This window comes from Scylla paramamosain, chromosome 8 (genome assembly GCF_035594125.1).
Source record: "Scylla paramamosain isolate STU-SP2022 chromosome 8, ASM3559412v1, whole genome shotgun sequence".
NCBI lineage: Eukaryota > Metazoa > Arthropoda > Malacostraca > Decapoda > Portunidae > Scylla > Scylla paramamosain.
The window spans coordinates 26,415,064-26,440,724 of record NC_087158.1 but is presented as its reverse complement, the minus strand read 5'-3'; the positions used below and the strand labels follow the sequence as shown (position 1 = coordinate 26,440,724).

Below are 25,661 nucleotides of genomic sequence, written 5' to 3'. Positions count from 1 at the left end.
TTTAATAAAGAAATATCAAACATTCCTTGACATGCTAATTCATATCTTTGGACTGAATTGTTTTATTGTGGGCCAAGTTGGTGATTAACTGAGTTGGCAATGGATTGAGTTGGCATTGGGCTAAATTGGCCAGCAACTGTTTATGTGCAACATTCCTCACAAGTTTAATTATACCATTTGATCCTAATATAGCCTTTGTTATCACCTGTGCTTAGACTGGTCACATTAAGGAGAACTAAAAGAGTGAGCATGCCATTTTGATGGTTTTGAGTTATGGGTTGTGCAAGATACGCATAACTTTCGTCTAAAAGATAGCCTTAATTGTCTGGCAAAAAGCGACTTTGTGCCTGGTGTACAGAAGGATCAGTATGCTGTATATTTTATGCACCAGAGTGCATACAAGGTTCCCAGGGCACAGGGGTGAGGTTGCTAAGCTACAGGCAGGATGGCACACCAATCAGTAAGATGGACTTAATACATATCCTTCCACTTGACCAGTTGCTGTTGTGCTGTATGCCTTGGGCCAGCCATTTAAACTCTAGTGGATTTATCACTATTTTTTGTATTTCAAACATAAAATAATGAGTTGTAAGTCCAGTGATAGTGACCCTGAGCATGACACTCGGTGCCATGTCTGTGCATATGTTCAAGCTGGAAATAGTTTAGTAAGATTTAGAATATAGGTTGTAGTTAATAAAAGATACCCTTCCTCTTCTCCCCTGAAGTGGTCAAACTTCACCCTGCATCTTTAGTGTGAGGCAAGCCTCTCTGTACTAATGCTTCCAAAAATACCATAAAGGCTGTTATTTACTCTGAAGAAACTTGGAACCACAGCAGTGATTGTAGATGCATGTACATTTAATGAAGAGGGTAATTGGATAAAATGTTATATGTGTAAGGCAAAGCAAAAACTTCAAACAGGATGGATGGACAGTGTAACAAGAATGCTAGATACCTGTGGAACAAGAAAGAATGGTTGCACATGTTACATGTATGAGATGCAGCTTCCATGGACTTCTGGAAGAGGTTTGCCAACATCTGACTTAAATAAATGGTTTTGTTAGGTGCAGAATAAGGAGTTGGCCTGTTATGATGTTACATAAGTAAACCAGCTTTACTGTTGGGTTGTATTATGGAGAAACCTATGTATGAGACCTGATTCAGGTATGAAGGAGATCAGCGAAGAGTTGCCTTCCCCACATGCACAGGCACAGGGAATAAGGATGGTTAATGTGTCTTGAGTATGTGCATGTGTTAAAATTGGTGATGGAAATTTATAATTAGTGTTATTTATTTACTTTTTATTTATTTATTTTATTCATTGTTTTTACTTGATTTTATTTTATTATTTATTTACTTTTATTGATTAATTAATTTATTTTTTATGGAGACTAGCCAAGGGCACAAAAAAATTAAGAAACAAAAAGCATGCTTGGTGCTCCCCAAAAAAAGTTATTAAGAAAAAAGTTTTGAAAAAAGTTGGTCAAGTTTAGTTTCAGAAGTGTCTTAATAGATTTTTCTTGATGCAGTAATGTTCAAATTATAGGAAAACAGAAACAGGGTGGGAGCTCCAGAGAGGGATGAAAAAGGGTTGATATGCACTAATGAGAATAACCATGAGAATGGACAAAAGTCTTGTACAGATGGGCTACAAGAGGGAGAAGACATGCAGTTAGTAAATTCAGAAGAGCAGCAAGTATAAAAAGATAATGGCAGAAAATTGCTGGATATGCAGCATTGCACTGCAATAAGTACATCCATAAATATTCATTATAATTGTGATATATGATTTATATATTATATGTGAGTATATGAAGAGAGCAAAAGACTTGTCCTTTCTTATAAAATCTCATTTGTTAAAAGAAATAGAAAAGATGAGTGAGGCTGGTGCCAAAAAATAGGAACAACAGACTTGATTCAGCACAGAGGATTGAGATCACTGATAATGTTACAGACACGCTGGAGGAACACCACTTCTCACACTCTCAAAGAGAGACAGGTAAGCAAGTTGAAGTTTATAATATTCAGTCTTCTATATTTGTGATATATATATATATATATATATATATATATATATATATATATATATATATATATATATATATATATATATATATATATATATATATATATATATATATATATATATATATATATATATATATATATATATATATATATATATATATGTATATATATATATATATTAATTTATGTATTTATTTATTTTTTGAAAAATTGTAACAACATAAAAGGCAGACCACTTATTATAAGAACTTATCCTAAATGGTGACATGGGTGACAATTCACATAGAAGAAGTTAATGTGCCTATATTAATATATTTTTGTCTCTAAAGATAAGTCTTAAAATCAAGTTTTTCTTTGCATTGATCTCATCCTGTACCTGGGATTGGATAAAATACAAGTGCCTGAGTATAGATAATATACTGGGTAATAATATGTTATTTTGAAAATAGTATAATTTTAAATATTCTTTCTAATGCTTTTAAGTGCTTGAAATATGAACACAGGGGTTCAGATGCATAAGAGATTCAAATAGTGCTCATTGTAATTTTAGTGTGTATTCCATGTACTGATACTTTACTCAGTAAAATAGTTTGGAGGGGTCTGGGCAGGTCAGATGTTGAAGCTCAGGACATGTTGAATCACAACATGCCTTTTTTTTTTTTTTTTTTTTTTTTTTTTTTTTTTTTTTTTTTTTTTTGAGCATATGACTAACATATTTAATATATAATTAAATCAGCAGTATTCTCATAGAATTGTTTGGTATAGTAGACATGTACATTGTTTATGTAAACATGTAACCAATTTGTGCTGGATTTTATTAAGTTCCAGAATGACAGAATCTCTAATTTTATTATTATGTCTAAGATTCTCTAAATTTCAACACACAATGAGCATTTTTTTTTCTCTCTCTCTCTCCTACACTTCTGTACATAATTACCTGAGGTGATGAGGTGGTGGAGTGATTGTTATGCTTCCTGAAGTGTATTTTCCATGGACTTACTTTGACATATGTAAGTTTATATAAAATTATGTCATTTGAATTAATACATTGGCCTCATTTATTTGTAAAATTGTATTTCTAATTAGAAGTTTTAGTTTTATTAAAGGATATCAGGCTTCAAGATCCAAAAAATCTTCAATAGCCCTCTGCTTTTACTCTGAATAATAATTCCTGATTTCCTTGCCCATCCAATGAAATATCCAGTACATTACAGTGTTATTAGGACTAATCAAGTTTGTTATTATCTGAGTGGAAACATATATGAACACTAGGAACTGAATTGCAAAACTTATAACATGGATGACATGCTGATGGTACTTTTTTTATGCTGGTGTTTACATTTAATGCAGTCTTGTTCTTGTTGGGAATTAGGGTTTTGGGGGCTGAGGGTTCTTCAGATACATGGGTTTGAATCCTGGCCATGGTGGAAGGGTATCCACTCGGAATAACGGTTCCTAAATGCCAAAACCAGAAGTCCTTTAGGAGGCACTGTCCTAGCCCTAATAAAACAGGGAAACCAGACGTAAAGGCAAAAAAAAAAAAAAATAATAATAATAATAATAATCGTGTATGACATGAGTGATCCTCAACATTGAAGTTCAAAAAATTTTTTGAGTTTAGTTAGTAAGCTTTAAAAAATGTGACACAGTGTCATTGTAATGCAGGAGTCATGGGCATAGTGCACCACTGTATTGTAATAGGAAGTATTGAGGAGACAGTTTGACATAACCTGCAGTGCTAATCATCTATCTTCCTCTTGAAAGACATGGAATTTTCATGGATATTAAAAAAAAATAAATAAATTGATTCTTGTAAAGGTTTAAATGTGACACACACACACACACACACACACACACACACACACACACACACACACACACACACACACACACACACACACACACACACACACACACACACACACACACACACACATTGGAGTGTTCTTATGGGACTGTCCTTTACTGGAGAGATATGTCTGTTGAGACCTAACTACCATTTTAGAATGTTGTTATAAATTGTAGATTTATAAGAGAAAATCACAGTTATCTGAATTTCCAGTTTACAGACTGTTCTGTTTGTGGGACTGGCACTTTCAGTGGGCCTTTTTTTTTTTGGCCCGAGCTCTTCTTACATAAAAATATAAATTAATAAAAATAATTAAATGGGATTTTACTCTACTTTAGTGCTTGGGTACAAGAATGAGGTTTCCAGAAGCATAAAATATATTTAATTTCCTTTTATAAATATAAACTGTGAGGTTCATTGATTTATTAGAAACTTGGATCATTATCTTTTCATAAGTGGTACATTTTAATGAGGTCAAGATTTATTCTATTCTGTATTAGGTATAATATCTTTGTAAATATCATGCATGTAGGGTAGAGATGATATGGATAATGATATGTTAAAAATTTATGCCTTCAAGGTATGTTTGTAAAGTGTAGTTTTGTTGAGATTCTAGCAGGCACTAACATTTGACAGCATGGGTTACTGGACCACATCTTCATATAAGGACATTAAGTTGTTAAATTGAAATATTGTAGATAACAAACTTAAGTATTTCATATTGGAATTGAAGATTGCCATTCCTCACAGGTGGAGTCAAAGAGAGCTCCGGTTAGCCGTGGTAGGAGTGGAGGCTCAGCAAAGACTCATCAGTGCTCTTACTGTTTATATTCCACATCCAAGAAAATTAATCTTATAAACCACACACGTGTTCACACTGGAGAGAAACCATTTGTGTGTACATTGTGCTCAGCTGCATTTACTCAGAAAGGAAACTTGAAATCACACATTCGCACTCACACAGGAGAGAAACCCTTCGCCTGTACTCACTGCACTTACCGAGCAGCCCAGAGGAACACTTTAGTGAGTCATCTGCTGAGTGTACATAAACTAAGAGAGAATGTTCCTTGAAAACATATTATTTAATGTAAAACTAGTTATTTTCTTACTACAAGAGAATCTGGTCTTTCATTTGTGCTTTACATATGCATATTAACTGTTTGTTATGCTATACATATTTGATTTACACACATGCATGTATATGTATATATACTGGGAGGAGTCATTTTGAATGTATTTCTTAATGAAGTCACTGCATTGACTGGATTGCTTAATTTGTGATTTATTTTTTCTTTATTTCTTGCAATGAAACACCTTGTTGTCTGGTTGTGTTGAAAGGTTTTCTAAATACACTGGTATTCTCTTTATGAGGAGTGACAAAGTGTTGTTCTTTATTCTGCTGTTTGTGTAATTTCACATACAAACTACAAGAATAAAAGCAACATTTTGGCACACCAAAAAAAGATAATACCAATGGATTTCAGAAATCTTAACACAGATAAATGAGGAACAGTGTTCCTTCACAAGAAAATAGAAAAACAAACCTTAAACAGTTCAGTAAATGCTGTACTCTTCATCAATATATATATATATATATATATATATATATATATATATATATATATATATATATATATATATATATATATATATATATATATATATATATATATATATACACACACACACACACACACACACACACACACACACACACACACACACACACACACACACACACACACACACACACACACATTTAAAACTGTATTTGCATAAAGTATGTTGATACATCCATTTATATAGTTTCATCTCATTCTGTTCATCTCATTAATTCAGATTAATATTTACAATACGAGCATTATGTAGATGTAAACCTCATAATAACATTATTATTGTAATTATCATATAATTATCATCATGATTTTAAATGTATCGAAAGAGTCACCATCTAGAAATAAAGGACAGTTTGTTGGTTTAAAGTTGTAACAGTTTACCAAGGAATATGAGGTGGGTATTGTGCAGCTTTCCTGTTCATAGCAACCACCTTACTACATCAGTTGATTAGTGTTAGATAGTCTATATTTTTAGCATAGTGCTGTTGTTCCAGCATCTCCTCTAGCCAAGACAAATCAGGAGACCACAGATGGTGGTGTGTGTAGCTCATAATCACTCACTTTCATTTTGTACACATCACAACTTGATGGTGATAACTCAGTTTTGTGAGATTCTTAGCTTATTTTTCTCATTCAGCCTTAGTAATGGTTTCTCAGAGAGCTGCCAAACATTAACACCAATTCTTATTTAGGTAATGATTGATATCTTACTTATTGGCACATCCTCATATTGATTTTGTTTTTCCTTTTTGTGATTATATGATTTATTTCATGTGCAAACATTTTTGTTTCATTAGAGATGCTTGCCACATTTGGTGGAGTAACAGCTGTCAACATTGACATGACTGAGCCTAACACAGTGGTGAAGGGCATTTCTTAACTAAATCTAGTTCCACTTAATGACCTCTTAATGTCCTAATAGATGTTAACTTTTGAAGCTGTATTCAAATAGAGACTGTTTTACTCTGGTTTTATGTGGAACTAGGATATGTTTAATAAGAGACATCTTTGAGATTTGCCTACAGTGAGATCATGAGCAGAGAAGCAGTCCATTAGAGGCTGATGTTGTTAGAATCTGAGGTTTGGAAACAGTGGTACTTAATAAGGTAGTGAGAACTCCGACACTGATAAGATCCTCCATGACAGCAGTGCCAATATGTTAGTGGTACTGTATGTGTTATCATTATTTTTAGGTTGGATATTATTATGGTGTTCATGGAATGGAATCATGACAAGGCAAGCACTGATGTAGTGGAGGAGCAATGATCATACAGCTCCAGACAGTGATTTCAGCATTCAGTATGTTTTGGATATCTGGGTAGCTTAGGTGAAGGCAGCCAGTCCTAAAAAGTATGTCATTAAGGATGCATGTGTGAGTGAGAGATGCTCTGCATTTAGGTTTCACATCCTTCCTTACTTAGCTTAGTTTTTTGGATCATACACACTTTATCAATGAAGAAGTTAGCAGGTTATGAAGTAGTTGATTTGATTTTAGAAATGCCCTTCACCATTTTGTTATGGCCTGCTTTGCTGCTGGTGATAGTTGCTGCTCCACTGCTTGAGGCTTGCAGTTTCAGTGTTCTTTGAAAATTTTTAACATAAGTGAAGAGTTTAAACCAGAAATTATTTTTTTCATTTTATAAAGGAAGAAATCAATTGGCTTCCAAATCAGGAGCATTGACCATTGGAATGAGTTGGAGATGGAAATGGTGTGAATAGGGAATATACATGGTTTGAGAAGTAAGCTAGATGAAAGTGGATATGTAGATGACAATACAAATTCACTTCATATTGTGTACATTTGGACTTAGTGAATCCATACATACATGTGGTGTTATGAAAATCATAAAACATTGTTCATAATTTTTTTAGAATTACAGATTTCAGTTTTCAGAATAAATAGCTGAGTGTGTGAATGTACTAATTTAAAAGAGTATTTATGTATAAGATGTCATTTTGCATTAAGCTTTATAATATGTTATAGATGGTACATTGAATTATCTAACGTTATTAGTATTTTCCTGTGAACTGGATTTTATTATTTTTTTTATTTATTTATTTATATTTTTTTGCCACTTTGTACCTTTGGAAATATCCATTTGTAATAAGAGAAATGGCATTGTATTCTTTTAAAGACTGAACATGATGCTCAGAAAGTAAGCAAGGAGTATATACGAGGAAAATATCTTCAGTGTAAGAAAAGAAATAGATGGAGGTGTTTTTGCATGACAAGCAAAGTGGGCACCTATCCTTAAATTCATTATTCTTTTACTAGCACAGTTACATATTTTTAGTATAGCAATGTAGTAATGGTCTCATTGTTTTATTTTATTTTATTTTATTTTTATTTTATTTTTTATACTTAACAGACCCAGTAATTTGGATTTCCATTTTTGTTTTGTTACTCTGTTGTCCACAACATTTTGCTCAAATTTCAAATTTGTATCAGTACCTCAATGTTTGCATGTGTCAGTGCTGCATACCTGTTGGTCACTGGAAAATCCAACATACCATGGCATGCACCAATACAGACAGCATGCATCCAACCAGCAGGTCCCTCAACTGTGGGAAGCACAGTCTGACTGCTTTATGTGTGTATAATTCACCTGTGGTCATTTGCTGGTCATCCAGTGAGCCATTCCACTAAAGAAAGAACTTAGAGTTCATACAGATCAATCTTTGGGTAGGACTGAGACCACTCACATGCCTCACACCACAAAAGCAATGTCACAACCCTTCAGCTTACATCCCATATCTATTTGCTGCTAGGTGAACAGGGGCTATACATTAAGAGGCTTGCCCATCTGCCTCACCATGACTGTGACTCAAGTTTGGGCCCTCTCAGTTATGAGCTGAGTATTCTAACCACTATACTATGTGGTGTGTTTGTGTGTGTTAACACATAAATGACTTTAAAGAACAAAACTGTAACTTACATACATGCACATGCCAATCCCCTTTAGGGGGTCAAGGGGAACAATATCTATCCATTAAGAGAAGAAAATTTTGAGACCTAGGTAGGATTCAAATCCATACACTTGGCATTCTCAGTCAGCATAGTCACTTGAAGCATATGATGTTGTCTACTCTGCCACTTGGATGGCTGTATGTGCATATATGGAGAGAAAGAGAGAGAGAGAGAGAGAGAGAGAGAGAGAGAGAGAGAGAGAGAGAGAGAGAGAGAGAGAGAGAGAGAGAGAGCATTTGGGGGGATTTATTTGAGTTTGATTGATTGTCATTTGGCTTTTCACAAGAGTTTTAATTCAACTATTTGTTAGCAGCCTATACCTCTGCTAGTGTCAATGAGTCACTGACATCTGACTTGGCATAAGCATGGTGTCTAGTGATACCTAACAGTGATGTTTTTACTTTTTACCATAGTGCAATAAAAAAATAAATAAATAAAAAATCAAATGTACTTTAGTACAACTTTTGTGACACAGTTTACAGTTTGCTGACCCATGGAATAGTGAAGTAATAGTAACGTGTTGCATTTTCCATTGATGTATTGCAGTAATGAGTGTTGTTCTTTGATTTATGAACAATGGAGTAATGAGTAACAAAGTTACATTTTAGAGTAATGATGCTTTCCTCTTATGACAAGTGAAAAGTTATACTTTGGTAAGCTATCTTGAGGTCTTTTCTGCTGTCTATCTCCTGCAAGTGACTCCTAAAAGGGAAGCAGAGCAAATCATGATTTATTTATCAGTTTTGTAGTAGTATTACAGAATAATACAATAAATATGGTATAGTCCCTCTTCATTGTAATAAATAAAACTGCATCTGTATTTTGACCAATAGTATCAGTTTGCTTGAATGATTTTCCAACTACCATCAATTTGTATACTGGAATGATTAACCAACTGTAATATGAGGTTGGATTATTTTCAGTTTGACAGTGAATATTAATTAAGCCATTTCCATATCAAAGACTTGTAAAGGAATTTACTGATGAAACAGCATTGCTTATGAAAACCAAGTTTTAGTATTCTATCTTTGAAGTTTTAAGTCTACATAATCTTTCTTTTATGCACTTTTTTTCCAAAGGAAACTTGAAGTTGCGGATTTTACAGAAATCCTGTGATTCTGGATAACTGCAGGCATTATTAAAGCTAAATTTATTGTTGTATGATTTTTTATTTATTTATTTATTTATTTATTTTTTTTGAAGATAGGACATTCTTTATAACCAAAGTTATTATTATCTTATACATATAAAGAGTAATGCTGTATAAATGTACATGTACATATGTAACATGAAGTTGTGAGAATTCAAATCAGGCTGTGCTAAGAATGGTGCTACTTTGGGAAGTTATTACAGAAAGTGATGAGTGTACTCAAAAGTAAACAATGAATGTTTATCTCAAAACATGAGTTTTATTTTGTTCAATTTTTATTTATTCACTTTTTTTTTATTCTTTTGTTGATAATGAATGTTTATCGCAAAACTTGAGTTTTATTCAATTCTATTTTTATTTATTTACTTTTTTTTTATAATGAATGTTTATCTCATAATGTCTTTTATTCAATTCTGTTTTTATTCACTTTTTTTTATTGATAATGATAACCGCATTTTTTGTTATGTTTCTCATTATTTTTCTACTGTCTTTCACCAACTATCCATTACAGACATAGTGAAGTTTGATGTTCTCATCATGTTCTCATGTTTTAATTTTATGTCCTTCCAGCTCTGCCGAAAAGTGATTGTTCAAGAAACCAGGTTACTCTTTGTTGCCTTTCAAAATCCTCAGAGTGGTGATGAGCATTCTTTGTCTTTTTGTCTTTGAAAGGTTTACATATATTTGTCAACATGTTGAAAACCAAAACAGAGAATATACTTGCTGATGACAATTTTTAGTATTCTGCAGTCTTTATAATTTTTCAATTCCATTAATAGTCTCACACCATATGCAGACAAGTTCATATAGCTGGCACCACATAACTGGTGCCAGAACAGACCCCTGTGGAATTCTGTGCACTGTTCCAATTTCTAATTTATAATAGTTGCCCTCATTTCTCTGATCTCCAAAAATCTTTCATCCATTTTAGGAATTCATCTTTCACTCTTCCAGTATTTTCAGTTTTACAAATCATTCCCATATGAAGTACTTTATTAGAGCTTTTTTGTAAGAGTAATTGTGTGCAGCTTCCATGTGTGTGTGTGTGTGTGTGTGTGTGTGTGTGTGTGTGTTTGTGTGTGTTTTCTCTGCTATTCTATCTTCCTTAGGGGATGTATGTACATCTTGTATACAGATTTAGATATTACATAATTCTGTACTCAGGCATGTGCCATGAAGTATACTGGCAAGAATCAGCATGTATGTTAATCCAACTTTTCATTGTATAAATTATTCTTGTTGAGATGGGATTAAAATGGGAAAAACAAAATCTTGGGGGTGGGTTTGCATGGGACATTACAGTTGTTAGTGTAACAAGAAGGACACTAGATAATTTTACATAGATAAAAAAACTCAAAACTTATCAGTGGAACTAATATAGAAGATAATTATTTTCTTGCATGCATTTGGCATGTTATGAAATGGACAGTATATAATGCATAATACTGGAATATACTGAGTCACTTTCTTCTCTCTGGCATCTAGGTATTTATTTCTTGTTAATTAAAAGATATCATGAAAAAAAATATTCAACAGTTTCCAACTGGCTGAAAAGTGAGTCAATGTCTTCATGCATTTATCTCAGCACCACTAGCACATCTCTGTGTATCTTGGGAGAAAAACAAAAATAACAAAGTCAGCTCCAATTACAAAGACAAGAGACCCTAGGGAAGTATGAACATAGAACTCAACTTACTAGATTTTTAAAAATTTATATTGATTTTTATTTTTTATTTTCTTTTTGCCAGTATGCAGTCTTCTTAATATTCACTAGCTAATGGAGAGAGCAGCAGTTGGCCTGGAAAAGACAGAATCCATAACAGTATTATAATCTTGATGGTACTCTTGTACACAGTAGTATGTCTACTGACCAATGAATCTTGATGATTGTTTTCAATGATGAATAACAAAGGCTCTCCGGCAGGTGGTGGTGAATGGGAACAACCTGAAGGAGACCTCACAGGGAAACACTGAGACCCCACAGAATGCCACCAACACTACTGGACAAGAAAACATATACCAGTGCCCATACTGCCCTCTCCAGTTACTAGAAAGTTACTACAAGGATCACGTGGAAGCTCATAACACCGAAAAACCCTTTTGCTGTGAATATTGTCTCTTTCGCACATCCCAGAAAGCCTCTCTTAAAGCTCATCTGAGAACACACACTGGGGAGAAGCCTTACTCCTGTCACCTTTGTCCTTTGAGTTTTAGTGTTAAATGTAATCTTAAGACTCACATTCGTACTCATACTGGAGAAAAACCATTTGTATGTCCTCATTGTCCATATCGCTGTGCCCACAAGAGTGATTTGAATAAACATGTTGTCAGACATTGGTCATAGCCAGCACCAACATGCAGCATACAATTGGACATCAAATAAGTGTAATGAAATCACTATAAATAATGAATAATAATCATTATCATCATCATCATCTTCATATCATCCTCATCACCACCACCACCACCACCACCACCACCACCACCACCATCATCATCATCATCATCATCATCATCATCATCATCATCATCATCATCATCATCACCACCACCACCACCACCACCACCACCACCACCACCACCACCACCACCACCACCACCACCCTACATGGTTCCACAGTGAGACAAAGTCCTTCTCTGGTGGTAAGGGGCAATAAGCATGTAGTACCACACATGCAGGGTTTCCAGACTGCAAGTCATAACTCTTCAACATATCTATTCATTACTAGGAGAAGAAGGATTGTCGCATGAAAGGAGAAAAGTCCAAATTGTCTCTACCTGGCTAAGGATTCCAATATGGGATCCCTTGGTTGAGAGACAAGATTACACCACTGGGCAACTCTTGAATGATGAATCTCTTCCAAGGTGCTTAAATCATAATCTTTACTCATGCATATGCGATATAGCAAAAATTAACAGCTTTATCTTCATATTGCTGTTAGTTTCTAAATTGGGATATACAGTGGATATTCCCTCTTAACCAACAGTGCCCCATCTATGAGGAAAAGAGGACAAGTTCTTTACAGATAAGAATCTTGTCATTGATGCCAGAAAACTGACTGTTGAACTTTCATTAATTCTTTAATGCAGAAGAACAAAAAGTGTGTGTGTGTGTGTGTGTGTGTGTGTGTGTGTGTGTGTGTGTGTGTAATATAGTGTTCATCCATTGAGAAATACTTTGTATGTATATATAGTTGTGTTTTTATGTATACACAAATATTTATTAATTTGCTTTATTTAGTTATTATTTTCATGCACATATTTAAACAAATTTTACTGTAGTTAGGGTTACACGAAAATTCAGTGCAGAAATTGTTTCATTACTGATAAAATTAGAAACCCTAAACATTCCCTAAATCTAGTCAGGCTTATAGGAGCAGAGTAACTGGAGTGTGCAATGTTCTCTCATTTACTATGTATTCAGTACATGCTGTGTTTTAAAAATATGTTGTGGAAGTTTACAGTGAAGATAAAGATGAATAAGACTGGTAGTTGTATTCACAAAAACACATTTTGACTGCATAAGACCAATAAATGTTGGTATGAATATAAACATGGAAGTAGTAAACAACAAGCATTTGATGTGTAACCTCAGCTAAAGAAACGCAGGACAGTATTAAAGCTATAATAATCATGATAACTGTGTCATTGTTTGAAGATGACAAAAAATTACCAAGTTGTATGAGTACATAAGGCCATAAGTGTAGACCAACTAGGTAATGATGATGTCACCTTTAGCTGGATTAATTGAGTTTTGTATTTTTCAAGAAAGAGGCCTCAGGTTCAGTCTTCTTGATGTAAAATCAATTTAATGAAACCCCTTTTTCTAATTCATTTTGCTGCAGTTTCTGAAGTGTGATGCTATTGTAATGAGTGAAATAAAGATGCTGAGGTATGTGATGTTGCATGGTTTCCTGAAAGGAAATGCCATGACCCTGAAGTTACATGTACAAATGCCATGGTCCCCTAGTTGCATGTAGTACATGTATATAGTTGGTGTGAAGGAGAAATTACTAACTCCACAAAATAAATCTCAGGAAATTACAGCTTTTGTAGTTTGGTTGCGCATGTGGTCATTTAGCCTTGTGTACTAATATGCAATGGTTAGAACATTATATTTCATGTGCATGATCCCAGATTTGGTTGCTAGGATGTGTAGTAAAAGCGTTGGCAGAGGACCAATCTCATATGGAGATAAGGAAAATGCCAGACAAATGGATGGTTATACATGTATGACAAATGGTGTACCATATTTCATTTTCATTTGCTTTCTTTCTGCCAATCAGGTACTAGCCCTCTCTCTCTCTCTCTCTCTCTCTCTCTCTCTCTCTCTCTCTCTCTCTCTCTCTCTCTCTCTCTCTCTCTCTCTCTCTCTCTCTCTCTCTCTCTCTCTCTCTCTCTCTCTCTCTCTCTCTCTCTCTCTCTCTCTCTCTCTCTCTCTCTCTCTCTCTCTCTCTCTCTCTCTCTCTCTCTCTCTCTCTCTCTCTCTCTCTCTCTCTCTCTCTCTCTCTCTCTCTCTCTCTTTTCAAGAACTGAAGGGCAGATGTTAGTTGACATTGTACCAATGGATCTAAGTGTTAAGACCATTCAAATTTACTAAAATCTTAATTTCTTACACAGTAGTCTTTTCTTGATAACTTTTAATTAACTTTTTGTTGCATTTACTTTATAAGTCCTGCACTATACCACACAGTAAGACTCAACAACCTTGAAATTGTGAGGAACTCTGATATTATATTGGGTGCATGCTATAAAATGCAGAGTCAAATTTTAATCACTCATCTTCATATCCACTGTTGACTATCTGTGGAGAAAGAGGTGGTCACAAGATAAATAACGCCAGCATTTCTAACTTCCTTCCAGGGTTTCCTTCTGTATTTCTCCCTTTCCTTGAGAGCCTGGGAACCACTTGTTTAAAGACACATCTTTGGTTGTAATATAGTTATCATGACCACATTACTTCATAAGCTCCTCATTTCATTATTATAGATTCATTCTTTGTTGAAAGAAAAGCTTTGTGATTTTCGGTCTAGTAAGCATGGATGAAAACAAAGACAATACAAACTGAGTCCCTGAGTTTCATTTTCATAAGTATTTTTACCTATAGAAAAGGAAAATATTTACAAATGAAAAACTTACGGTGAAAGAAAGCTACAATTATTTAAAAGTTGGCGCGTGAGGTAAGCAGCAGCGTCAGGTGCGAGGCATTGTGGGTCTCACGGTCACTCTCACCACCTCACCGAGGGTGGTCGCTCTCACTCGCTCAGTTACCTGCGGAGCGTGTGTGCAGGAGGGTGTATGCGCGACGGCTGCGAGTGGGGTCTACTCATAATGGTTATTTTGATCTAGTAACGTATACTAGAGTGACTATTTTTAACGGTAGATGTAGAAAAAACTGTAATAGGTGAGTGAAATGTGTAGTGAGTGTCCCGCGAATAGATAAATCAGGGAAAGTGTGACCCATATCGTAAAAGGTGATGCATACCTGCCCGCTGCCTTGCTGCTGACCAAGGTGCACCAAACACTGCAATATGGGTGGCTGCGGTGGAATAAGGATCACCGTGTTGCTGTGTGTCTTCGTCACCTTCATAAAAGAGGTAAGGCGGAGGGTGGCGGCGGCAGTGGTGGTGGTGGTGAGCGATAGAAAGTTTTGGTCACCCACCTGTTGGTCAGCCCGTGCACGCGCCTCTCACTTTCGCCTCTCACCCACACCGATATCCGCTCTCATCTTTTCTGCTTCTATTCATCAGATAATTGGTTTCTCCTTCTCATCACACTTGGTAAACACTCCTGAGTTCTCCATCCCAGACTGAGGAGCGCCCCCGTGTTTTCAGTTAGGTGTGGGGAGAGAGACGCAAGGAAGTGTGAGTTGGAGGCTACGTAGAGTACAAACTTCACTACATGGGTGGACTTTTGCGTGAGGTGGTGGTCTCTATTGTGGGGTGGTGGTGTGGATAGTACTGTCTCGTCTGTGTCATTGTCAGATAATGATGATAATTGTAAGATTCTCTCTCTCTCTCTCTCTCTCTCTCTCTCTCTCTCTCTCTCTCTCTCTCTCTCTCTCTCTCTCTCTCTCTCTCTCTGGGGTGTGGAACGTGTGTGCATAGTCGGGTGGACATGATTAGATAAGTATGGATATTTGTCTGTATCATTTCATCCTTCAGTCCATCCATTCCATGTATCTGTGCTTCTGTGGGGGAACTTGATGTGTTAGTGTTATTTGGGAACGTTCTTTATTTTTATGTTATCTCTTGTACTAGTTCCTTGACATCACTTGATACTCGTACCGTAATCGTGTCTCTTCTCTTTTGTCTAGGACCGGCAGTCCAATCGTTTCATGAAGTCGCTTAGATCATTCAATTTAGCGTGCAATTATTATTATTATTATTATTATTATTATTATTATTATTATTATTATTATTATTATTATTAATATTATTATTATTATATGGCAAAAACTACCACACTATTACAGCGAAACTATGATATGCGTATTAATTTTACGTATTTGCATCTTTGTGGGATGAGTCAAGCTCTTTTTTTTTTTTTTATTTGTTACATGTTTGGTTGCATATTGTTGTACACACACGCACACACACACACACACACACACACACACACACACACACACACACACACACACACACACACACACACACACACAGGCATAAGGAAGAAAATAAAGAAAAGTGGATGTTCGAGTGACATCAAGGAATACAGCTTCTCGTATCAAACTATTGAAATCTGGAATGATTCGAAGGAAGACGTGGTTGCGGCAGCCTGCATATGTTTAAAGAGAAACTGGATAAAATTGGATATGGAGACAGGACAATGAGCTTTGGCTCGTACCCTGTACGTACATTCGTACAATACAACTAGGTAAACACACACACACACACACACACACACAGACGCGCGGGTGTGTGGGGGGCCACTTTGTTGGTCATACTTGTTACTACTGTACTGTATATAATGAATTTAGTTAAGGTTGAGTGCAATGATTTGTGCCTTTAGGTACTTCATGTTACTGTTTGGTAAGAGACACAAGACTCGAACTGGCGAAAGCTACCGACATTTTTGGGATCCTAACAGTAAGAATGGAGTTGGAAGCAGCACTGAGACTGGACGTACAGACGCAGCTGTCGGTGATCTGCAGCCTTTCTCAGATTACTAGTTATAACATCGACTAAGCCTGATTTCAAGGCAAATATCTTTGAAACATGTAATCGCAGGCATTTTTCCCTCTCCGAGATAAGGATAGTGTGGGGCGCGATAGGCATGGTGGCAGCCTCCCAACCCTGCCAGTGTTGGGGTACGAGTACATACCAGACTGCGGGAGACACCTTTATTACATTATCTATAATTTTCTTTACGGGAAACTCTAAAAAGCAGCCTCCCGCGTTTTTCAGCAGGCTAGTCCTCAGTACACGGTAAACGTGAGCGCACTTAACAATAATGTCTATGTACGATGTCAAGTCCTTGTAGTGGGTGTTTGCAGTCATGTTTTGATGGAATGGATCAGCTGCGATTGTGGCTTTTACTTTGCAAGACTGCAAGTATATCAATGTACGTCTGAGATGTTTCTGGAACGATGCATTCATATATCGTGGTATTGTAATAGTGGTATTGAAGAAAACGTGTTTGCTGGTGACATCACCTGCGCCTCTCAAACATTTCTTTCACCTGTCTGAGGTATTTGTGCGTGGAGAGGGAGGTACAGGAGGCACTGTGCCAAGGAGGAATTCAGCGTAGAGTCCAACCACTCTTGCTGCCTTACCTTCGCTGGCAACACCACGACGCGACAATCCTCGATGCATTGTTCTTCTCCCACAGCTTGCGGAAGCGCAGTAGTTGTTTGTCAGTGTGCAATCACCGAATTAAGAGCATCTACCTATTGTGTCAAAGAAAAAAAGAAAGACAAATAAAAACAAAAGTTCAGAGAGGATATGCAGAGCACCCCTCATACTGTCTCAAGATAATTTTAGATGATGAGCGTGACATGGAGTGACCCTCGGACCTAAAGAAGTGTTGGTCTGGCGAGCAAGTGACTGCTTTACATTGTGCTTCTTTATTTAGGTAACTTACCATTCCTGAGTTTACGTGACAGAATTATGGGGTTTAATGTTTTCTTGTCAGTCAGATAAATCTGTTTTGTTAGATGAACTCGTAACTAAGTGATAAAATGAGACAATGAGAACATCACTTTGATGTAAGCACGCCACTGTTGCCACACATGGTGTTGTGGACAATGTTTGCGAACATGGCTCACAGTAATCCATGTTTCAGTCCAGGGTATGTTGAGCTGATACTGTCACAGGTAACGTAACATTTATTCATTCATCCTCCGTTTGTTATAACCAACTGACTCCCCGGAAAAAGAAAAATAATAAATAAATAAATAAAAAAACATAAATAACTTAGCTGTCACTGACTGACAAACTAAAGAGCCAAGAGGCGTGACAAGGAGCGCCAATAGCTGCTTGTTTCAGTCCATGTTTTCCAATAACTGTCCATCTAAATAACAAACTGACATGAATATTAAAAGTGTATAATAAAATACAGAGGAGTCTCCTTGCTTCATCTCTCATAGTTGGCTTTTACAACAAGCAAGCGATAGATCCGGTGGCGGCTTTCCTTCAATCAAACGTAATGCCAGGCGAAGACACCACATCGTCGCTGCAGGACAGTGAGGAACATCACATAGTGCTAGGGTGGCACCATGCTAGGCTCAGGTGTTACCGTTATAGATACCCGTGGGACTCTCTCTCTCTCTTTTTTTTTTTTTTTTTTTATGTAGTTCAAGCCAAGACGATTCGTGGGGCGTTGACAGCTTGATGGCTTCCTTGGAGGAGCTATGTGTGTGTGTGTGTGTGTGTGTGTGTGTGTGTGTGTGTGTGTGTGTGTGTGTGTGGAGAAAACGATTGTACGTAAAGTAAGAGGAGCGTGCTGTGTTACGGTGATTGTGAAAGAAACAGGTATGTCAGAGGAGAAGGTTAAGATAGGGAAGAGTGAGTGAGATCATTAAGGATTATGAGTTAAGAGGTGGTAAAAAATGACAGGAAGGTGGTGCACATTAGGTACACCTGTGTAGTTCCCTCATATACTCCTTCCATGACGACTGAGCCTGGGAAAATCTATACCTAGACCTGTATCATCCAGCACAGTTTGTTTAGAAGAGTAAGAGGCCCTAAGCATGGTGGTGAGTGTAACATACCCAGGGAGGTTTCTTTTCCTTGTTCCTTCCACTCTCCAATTAAGGCAGTGCTGTACTATATAGGCTCAACGGCAAAACACATCCTATTAAACCCTTATTAGCATTCATGATGAACCCTCCAGGCTTGATAATCCATATATATATTTAATTCAATAAATGCAGAGAGTAATTGCTTAGAGCCCTTTAGCTACGCCCCAAAACCATGACAATAACCCCTGATGTAAATATTTCTTTATGTCTTTAAAGTGTTGTTCTGATCCCTCAAGCTGGCACCCACACAACTCTGCCGTCCATTGCTCTTCACGAGATCTGACTTGCACGCCGGTAATAGTTTACTTTCGGGATTTCTGGCTGAAGGTGTACCGAAGCTAGCAATTACCGGTGATATTTCCGGGTCTTAAATGTTATATGGCTCGTATGAACAATGCACCTTCTCTCTCTCTCTCTCTCTCTCTCTCTCTCTCTCTCTCTCTCTCTCTCTCTCTCTCTCTCTCTCTCTCTCTCTCTCTCTCTCTCTCTCTCTCTCTCTCTCTCTGTTTCCTCACGACAAGCCTGTGGAGCGGCATTGTTGCAGCGCTGATCAACACTCCCGTGATGCCACACTCCTCTGGGTAAAGGTGTTGAATCGTGGCCACACCGAGCACTGTCCTTATATGAAATGCTTTGTTTTCGTTTATCTTTGTTTATTTACTTAAATGTTTATTTGTTTTATTTTTATCTATTTATTGATAAATTTACTTTTATTTATTTATTTTTTTGGTTCATATTTATTTGTTTATTTGTTTATTTGTTTATTTTTACGGGTGCATAAATATGTTTCGAAGTAGTTCACTTGTTTGCTGCTCCCGGATGCTGCTCTTGAAGTAAGTGAATTTTGATGCTGTCACCCTGATGGGGATGCCGGGCAAATCTGTCGACGCTCTCAGTGAAGTAAATTTGTTCGATGGAAGCAGAGAGAGAGAGAGAGAGAGAGAGAGAGAGAGAGAGAGAGAGAGAGAGAGAGAGAGAGAGAGAGAGAGAGAGAGAGAGAGAGAGAGAGAGAGCAGACCACCGCATATCCAGAAGGAAGAGCAGCACCACAGGCCACCAGCTGTATCATGATTCATGGTGCCATAACTAGGAGTGCAGTGGGTGAGGGGATAACACTGGAGAGACAAGTGACGTGAGCGAGGACGGGACTGTGGCGAGGTGGAAGGGGCGCAGGGAGTGAGGGAGAGGGGTCAGGGTTTGAGGGGTCATGGCAAACTAACGGGCCGTGTTGTGGAGCCGTGACCCCGACGTGGATGAGGAATGTGACAGGCGACAGTGGGCCGTGAGGGCATCCACGGCTCCAGTGGCTCGGCCCGCTCACTCTACAAGGGATTACATGTGATGTCAAACAGAGGTAAACCTTCACGTGCCTGCCAGGATGTTTGATTTTACCGCACTATTATAGTATTAGAGAGAGAGAGAGAGAGAGAGAGAGAGAGAGAGAGAGAGAGAGAGAGAGAGAGAGAGAGAGAGAGAGAGAACAGTTGTATAAAAGGAATGTAAAAGGTATGACCTACACCTACTATTGTTTATGGGATGTGTAAATGCTGGCGGGTATGGCAGTGTGTTGTGGTTACGGTGTAGGTGGAAGCACAGTGCAAATGTCTGGCTGAGGCCGTGGCTCCCAGCATTACCTGAGGCACCACACAGGATGACAACAAGGCGGCGGGGACTCACCTGGAGCTGGCCCGCATCGCCCGCCCCACGCCCGTCACACTCCTGCTGGTTAGAGCTATTAATCTACTTCCTCTATTGTCACGTTTTCCTGCTCACTTCTCTCCCACCTTACCAAGTGTAGGTCTGATCAAGGCGTAGAGTGTGGTATTAGTGGCGGCAGTGTCTGTCACCAATGCTGCATGAAGAACTGTCTTGTCCCGAGTTATTTTTGGCTGAGGTTCTGTTAATAATCGAGAGAAAGGAAGAGTTGTGGAGAGCGAGGGGCGGTGCGAGGCGTGGGGGAGTATTGGGGGAGAGGGAGAGGGAGAAAGGATGGCTGGTCAAGGTCGTCGTCTGTGACTCAGCCTTGCTGCCCCGGAACTCGATCCTTACATCGCGTTACTGAAGACTTTGTTTTGACAATACCCTTGATCACTGGTTGGTGCGCCCCAGGACTGCCCTTGTTGCTTACTGAGGCGCGTCATCCATCACAGCGGCGGTGCCTCCCGGGACGAGAGGAAAGGCAAGCACTTGAACACGTCTAGGGATCCTCACCCTTTCGACGTCTGAAGAGTGACAAACCAAACTAACCTAACCTAACTCTTACATACTCCTGCCTTAGAGTCTCTTCACCCATGCCTCAGAAGGAAGTTCTAGGTATTGTACCAAAATCGTTGGGTTTAAGAAATAAAGTATGAAGTTAGGCTTCGCTGTTTCATCTAATATTTTATTATGATGCGTTATCTAAAACTTTACACATCACTACATTAATACCACGTTATTGTTGCTGCAACTATTAAATTTGTTACGCTATTAAATTAAAGCAATTAAATTTGTTTCGATATTTACGACGATGTTTCTGACTCATGCATGAGACCTTTAGTGAGAGAAAAGATGCATGTATCGAGTCTGTTGTGGCTACAGTAGAATATGTTGAATATGTGTGCAGACCGTGAGAGGCAGCCGTGGTACTCTTAGTAATGCACCAGTGTTACATTACGCCTTTCACCGTCACTCGGGTTCATATATAATTCTTGAAGATGATGTCATGGTCTTAAACTGATTACCTCAAGCGTCGTGCATCATACGCAATGGTACATCATGTATGTGTGTCGAAGTGGAAGGTCAGAAGAGGATTAGTAGCTCTTAACATTCCCTAGGTCACAGAAGGAAGCATTAATCCGACAGAAACCATTTTTCAGTGTCAGGGTAACAGTACAGGGCTGTCCTCTGAAGCCTTAGAGTGGTGTCCAGCTTAAAGTAAGTTAAGTCAGCGTCACAAGTTGGGTTAGAGATATAGGGCGAGTGACAATGGTATATATATATATAAAAAAAAAAGTTAAACACCCAAAAGAGGAAAGTATATAAAAGTAATAAAGATATGACAACAAAAATGATCGAAGGGACTCTTTACAGTTCGTCGGAGTGAAGTTTGCCCCTCACAAGTGATGAGCTTCGCGTTGTTACCGAGTTGCACATATAGATAGATTCAATAGATAACGCCCTTATCTCACATCCTTTAGAGTGCCGTTGTAAAGCGTCAAGGCGTGAAGCTAACACGTGTAGGGGCATGTGAGGGAACGTCGAGTATTGTTTTCTTTTCTATCGACTCCCAAACTAAAAAAAGAATTGATCTCATTGAAAGTCGTGCAGCAGACGTCCCTCACAGTCGCAGGGCAAGGGCTTTACTCATGAGCATCAAACACGATCTGGAGAGGAGAACCCAAGACTCACGCCACGTACTGCTGCTGGCAAGTAGGGTATTTTTAGGCCACTTATCGGGGAGCCTCCGTGCCAGTTGAAGTCACCACGCGGGCATGAAGACTACTACTCCCCGTGGATCCATCTCCCAGCGCCTCTTGAAGATCACCAAATTTATGTATTTCTGTGGAGGCAACGCGATAAACTGTTATTTAATATGTTATTTTATCTTTTTTTTTTCTAGTAGTAGTAGTAGTAGTAGTAGTGAAGATACCTAAAAAAAAAAAGATACCAGAAAAATGCATGTTAGGAGGCGGAAGATCAGGTTTTAGAAGTACAGTAGTGTAAAATTTCGAGGCTACCATGAAGTAAAGAAGTGTCAGGGGTGAGACTACGATAGATAAGGCTAATTAGGTATACCCTGAATTACTACACTCCTCATTCCGTGAAGAGTCCTCTCATGGAATACAGCTCTTAAAACACTCCTTCGCACGTCTGACTCTTCCTTGCAGGCTCGAGTTTCAGCCCCAGGGAAACACTCGTATAAAAGTATGATGATGCCTGCGAAGTGAAGGAGAACTGGTTACTTTTAGGTCTCTCATTGTGAACCAAGGAGTTAAAAATATGCGAAGGTTGAGAGCAGGTTAATATGCCAGGAAGCGAGATAGGATGGGAGGCTTGGATACGTGGTGTGTGTGTGTGTGTGTGTGTGTGTGTGTGTGTGTGTGTGTATTTTGTGGAGCAGTAGAATGTAAGCGCCTGGAGATAAGGGAAGATGCTTGCGTTAGGTCTTGTTTTGGCCAGTCATTGACGCCTGCCTCACTCGCCACACCACACCAGAGCGCCGCATACCCCTCATCCTGCTGTGTGTGTGTGTGTGGGTGTGGGTGTGTGTGGTAGGATGGCGTGTGCTGGTGGTGGTGGTGATGGTGGTCCTGGGAGGGGCATGGCGGTCCCTCAACCCTGACCTCCCACCCTTACCATCCTCCTGCCCACCACCCGCATAGCTCAGACACCATCCGAAACACACACACACACACACACACACACACACACACACACACACACCAACTTCCTGTTAGTGTGACTGTCTATCGTGTAAGTGACGTCCCTGCCTTTCCTTCATTTGGCCTTGATTATTTACCCAACGCGTGACTGGGGCCTCGTATTTTCCGTCAGGTGGGAGGGAGGACACGTGTTGGGTGCAGGGAGGGGAGGGAGAGAGGAGCGCGAGATGAGTAACAGGGGAGTGTGTGAGGCGATGACTGTTTGGGTATGAGGTCTTCAAGGGGCTTGGCGTAGGTGCATTATGGACGACAAAATGAATGTAGGCATGTAGGTGTAAGAAGCAGAGATGTGTGTGGATGTGGGTGTAGATCTAAGGAGCAGGTGTAGGATGTAAGGTTGTAAGGATGTGAAGCCAACCTGAAAATGGAGGCGTCATGGTGTGGGTGTGCGGGCGTTCATCTCTGTTGTGTTGTGTGTGTGTGTGTGTGTGTGTGTGTGTGTGTGTGTGTGTGTGTGTGTGTGTGTGTGTGTGTGTGTGTGTGTGTGTGTGTGTGTGTGTGTGTGTGTGTGTTCACGTTTCCGCCCTTTCTCTGCTTCCTTTTGTCAAGAGGTAATGAATTGGTTCGCATTTCGTTAACAAAGGAAGCTGTCCGCCCGTGACTGACCATTGAGACGTGTGTGTGTGTGTGTGTGTGTGTGTGTGTGTGTGTGTGTGTGTGTGTGTGTGTGTGTGTGTGTGTGTTCCTCGCCTACCTCTCGGTCATTGAGAGAAACGTGCTGTCAATAATAATATTGGGACCCGCGGAGCCTTCCCTCATTTCTCCCTTCCCCCTTCTTCCCCGAACGCCCGTCATTTTTTTTTTTTATTTATACATATTTTTTTATCATCTTTGTCCTCCTTGTGTAACTTCTTTCTCATCTCCCCCTTCTTCCTTCTCATCCTCCTCCCCTTCCTTGTTTTTCCTCCCTCTCTTTTCTTTTCCATCATTCTCCTCTTCTTCTCTAATTTCTTTTCTTTACCTTCACCCTCCAGTTCCTTTTATCCTCGCCTTCCTGCTGCCCTCCCTTCTTCCTTTCAATAATCTCCTCTCTCTCCTCTCTCTCTCTCTCTCTCTCTCACTCTCTTCTCTCTCATCTCTCTCTCTCTCTCTCTCTCTCTCTCTTCTCTCTCTCTCTCTCTCTCTCTCTCTCTCTCTCCCCTAACACAAATATTGATCCTCTACATCTTGTTTCTTCCATCGCATGTAATGAAGCTGGCCAGGACGTGCAAACCGTGTGTGTGTGTGTGTGTGTGTGTGTGTGTGTGTGTGTGTGTGTGTGTGTGTGTGTGTGTGTGTTTAAGGGTGTCATCATGAATATAAAGATAGTCTAGCAAGAAATCTGCACTATCAGTGAAAAGAACATCCATGAGAATGCTACTAATCATCTCAGTGGCATTTGGGAATGGTCTTAACGAAAGGTCTAAAACGTTTCAAAATACGGGGTTGTTTCTAAATGATAACGTCGTCCCACTGAACACAACACGACGGCAGCAGAACGCAGGAGAGGCGGAGCACGGACTGGCACGACTGCTATGCTGCCTGGGTAACAAGTAGAAGAGTAGTAACCACAAAGCTGCACACTGCTGGGCTATTGTGTTGCGGCGGTGTGTAACCAATAGGAGCAGCAGACACCCACGGAAGTCATAACGCAGACTTCCAACAGTAGTAACGAGACGGACCGAGAACAGAACTCGGCACACAAACATGTGGGAAATAGTCGGCCATTGTTAGCAGGGTAGATATATGCAACAGAAGCTGTGGTGAAATACATACGTGTGTACATGCATGCTTGTTTTGTAAATACTTGGTGTAGTTTTGTGAGGGGCGACATGTGGTTTGTTGGTGTTATGGATTGGTAATGGCTTGGGGTCATGTATCAGTTGTTAATGGTTGTCCTAAGTGAAGACTTTGCCAGAAGATGAATAATGGTAGCCAGTTTCAGGAGAGGAGTAGCAAGACAAAGGCAAAAAAGTAAATTGGACACGTTTTTTATTCCACCACTCCTGACTCGTAGGGAGCGGCTCCTTGTGTGCATTTTCTTTATCCATTTTTTCGCCCCTGATCGGTCTCCCTGGCACATAATAGAGAAGTGTCTCCAAATTTCACTAAGTATTTTTTAACTTACAAAAGGCATTGATAAGTCTGGAATGGCTTAGAAATTCCGAGGTGTAGAGGCTGTGGAAGTGGTGAGCGCCAGGTTAGTGTATGACGAGTGACCAGACAGACAGATGCACTGAGGTTACTGATTGACTCCACACAACCTGGCAATACGTAGTGGAGTAGATTATATTGACAGTGCACTGAAACTCCGCGCCCTGATGCCTCGTGGGCCGCTGTCATTGTGTCCTATCTTTAGACCAGATAAGACGCTGAAACGTTTAGGAGCAAGTTACGGTTTCC

The 25,661-nt window shown here is 38.9% G+C and overlaps 2 protein-coding genes across 14 annotated transcripts in view; both read left to right on the top strand.

Moving 5' to 3' along the window:
* Positions 1 to 13,658, top strand: part of LOC135103055 (myoneurin-like) — a 33,536-nt gene extending 19,878 nt beyond the window's left edge. For 10 of the 13 annotated variants that reach the window (XM_064008979.1, XM_064008986.1, XM_064008989.1 and 7 more), the window contains 3 exons: positions 1,955 to 1,999; positions 4,628 to 4,900; positions 11,536 to 13,658. In XM_064008979.1, coding sequence (XP_063865049.1) covers positions 1,955 to 1,999; positions 4,628 to 4,900; positions 11,536 to 11,955 — 738 coding nt within the window. In that variant the 3' untranslated portion in view covers positions 11,956 to 13,658. The remainder of the gene's footprint in view (positions 1 to 1,954; positions 2,000 to 4,627; positions 4,901 to 11,535) is intronic. The other 3 variants (XM_064008978.1, XM_064008984.1, XM_064008990.1) reach the window with 3 other exon arrangements.
* Positions 13,659 to 14,864: 1,206 nt separating this feature from the next.
* LOC135103049 (tyrosine-protein phosphatase 10D-like) overlaps positions 14,865 to 25,661 on the top strand; it is a 69,708-nt gene continuing 58,911 nt past the window's right edge. The window contains 1 exon segment of the mRNA XM_064008960.1: positions 14,865 to 15,208. Coding sequence (XP_063865030.1) covers positions 15,143 to 15,208 — 66 coding nt within the window. The 5' untranslated portion in view covers positions 14,865 to 15,142.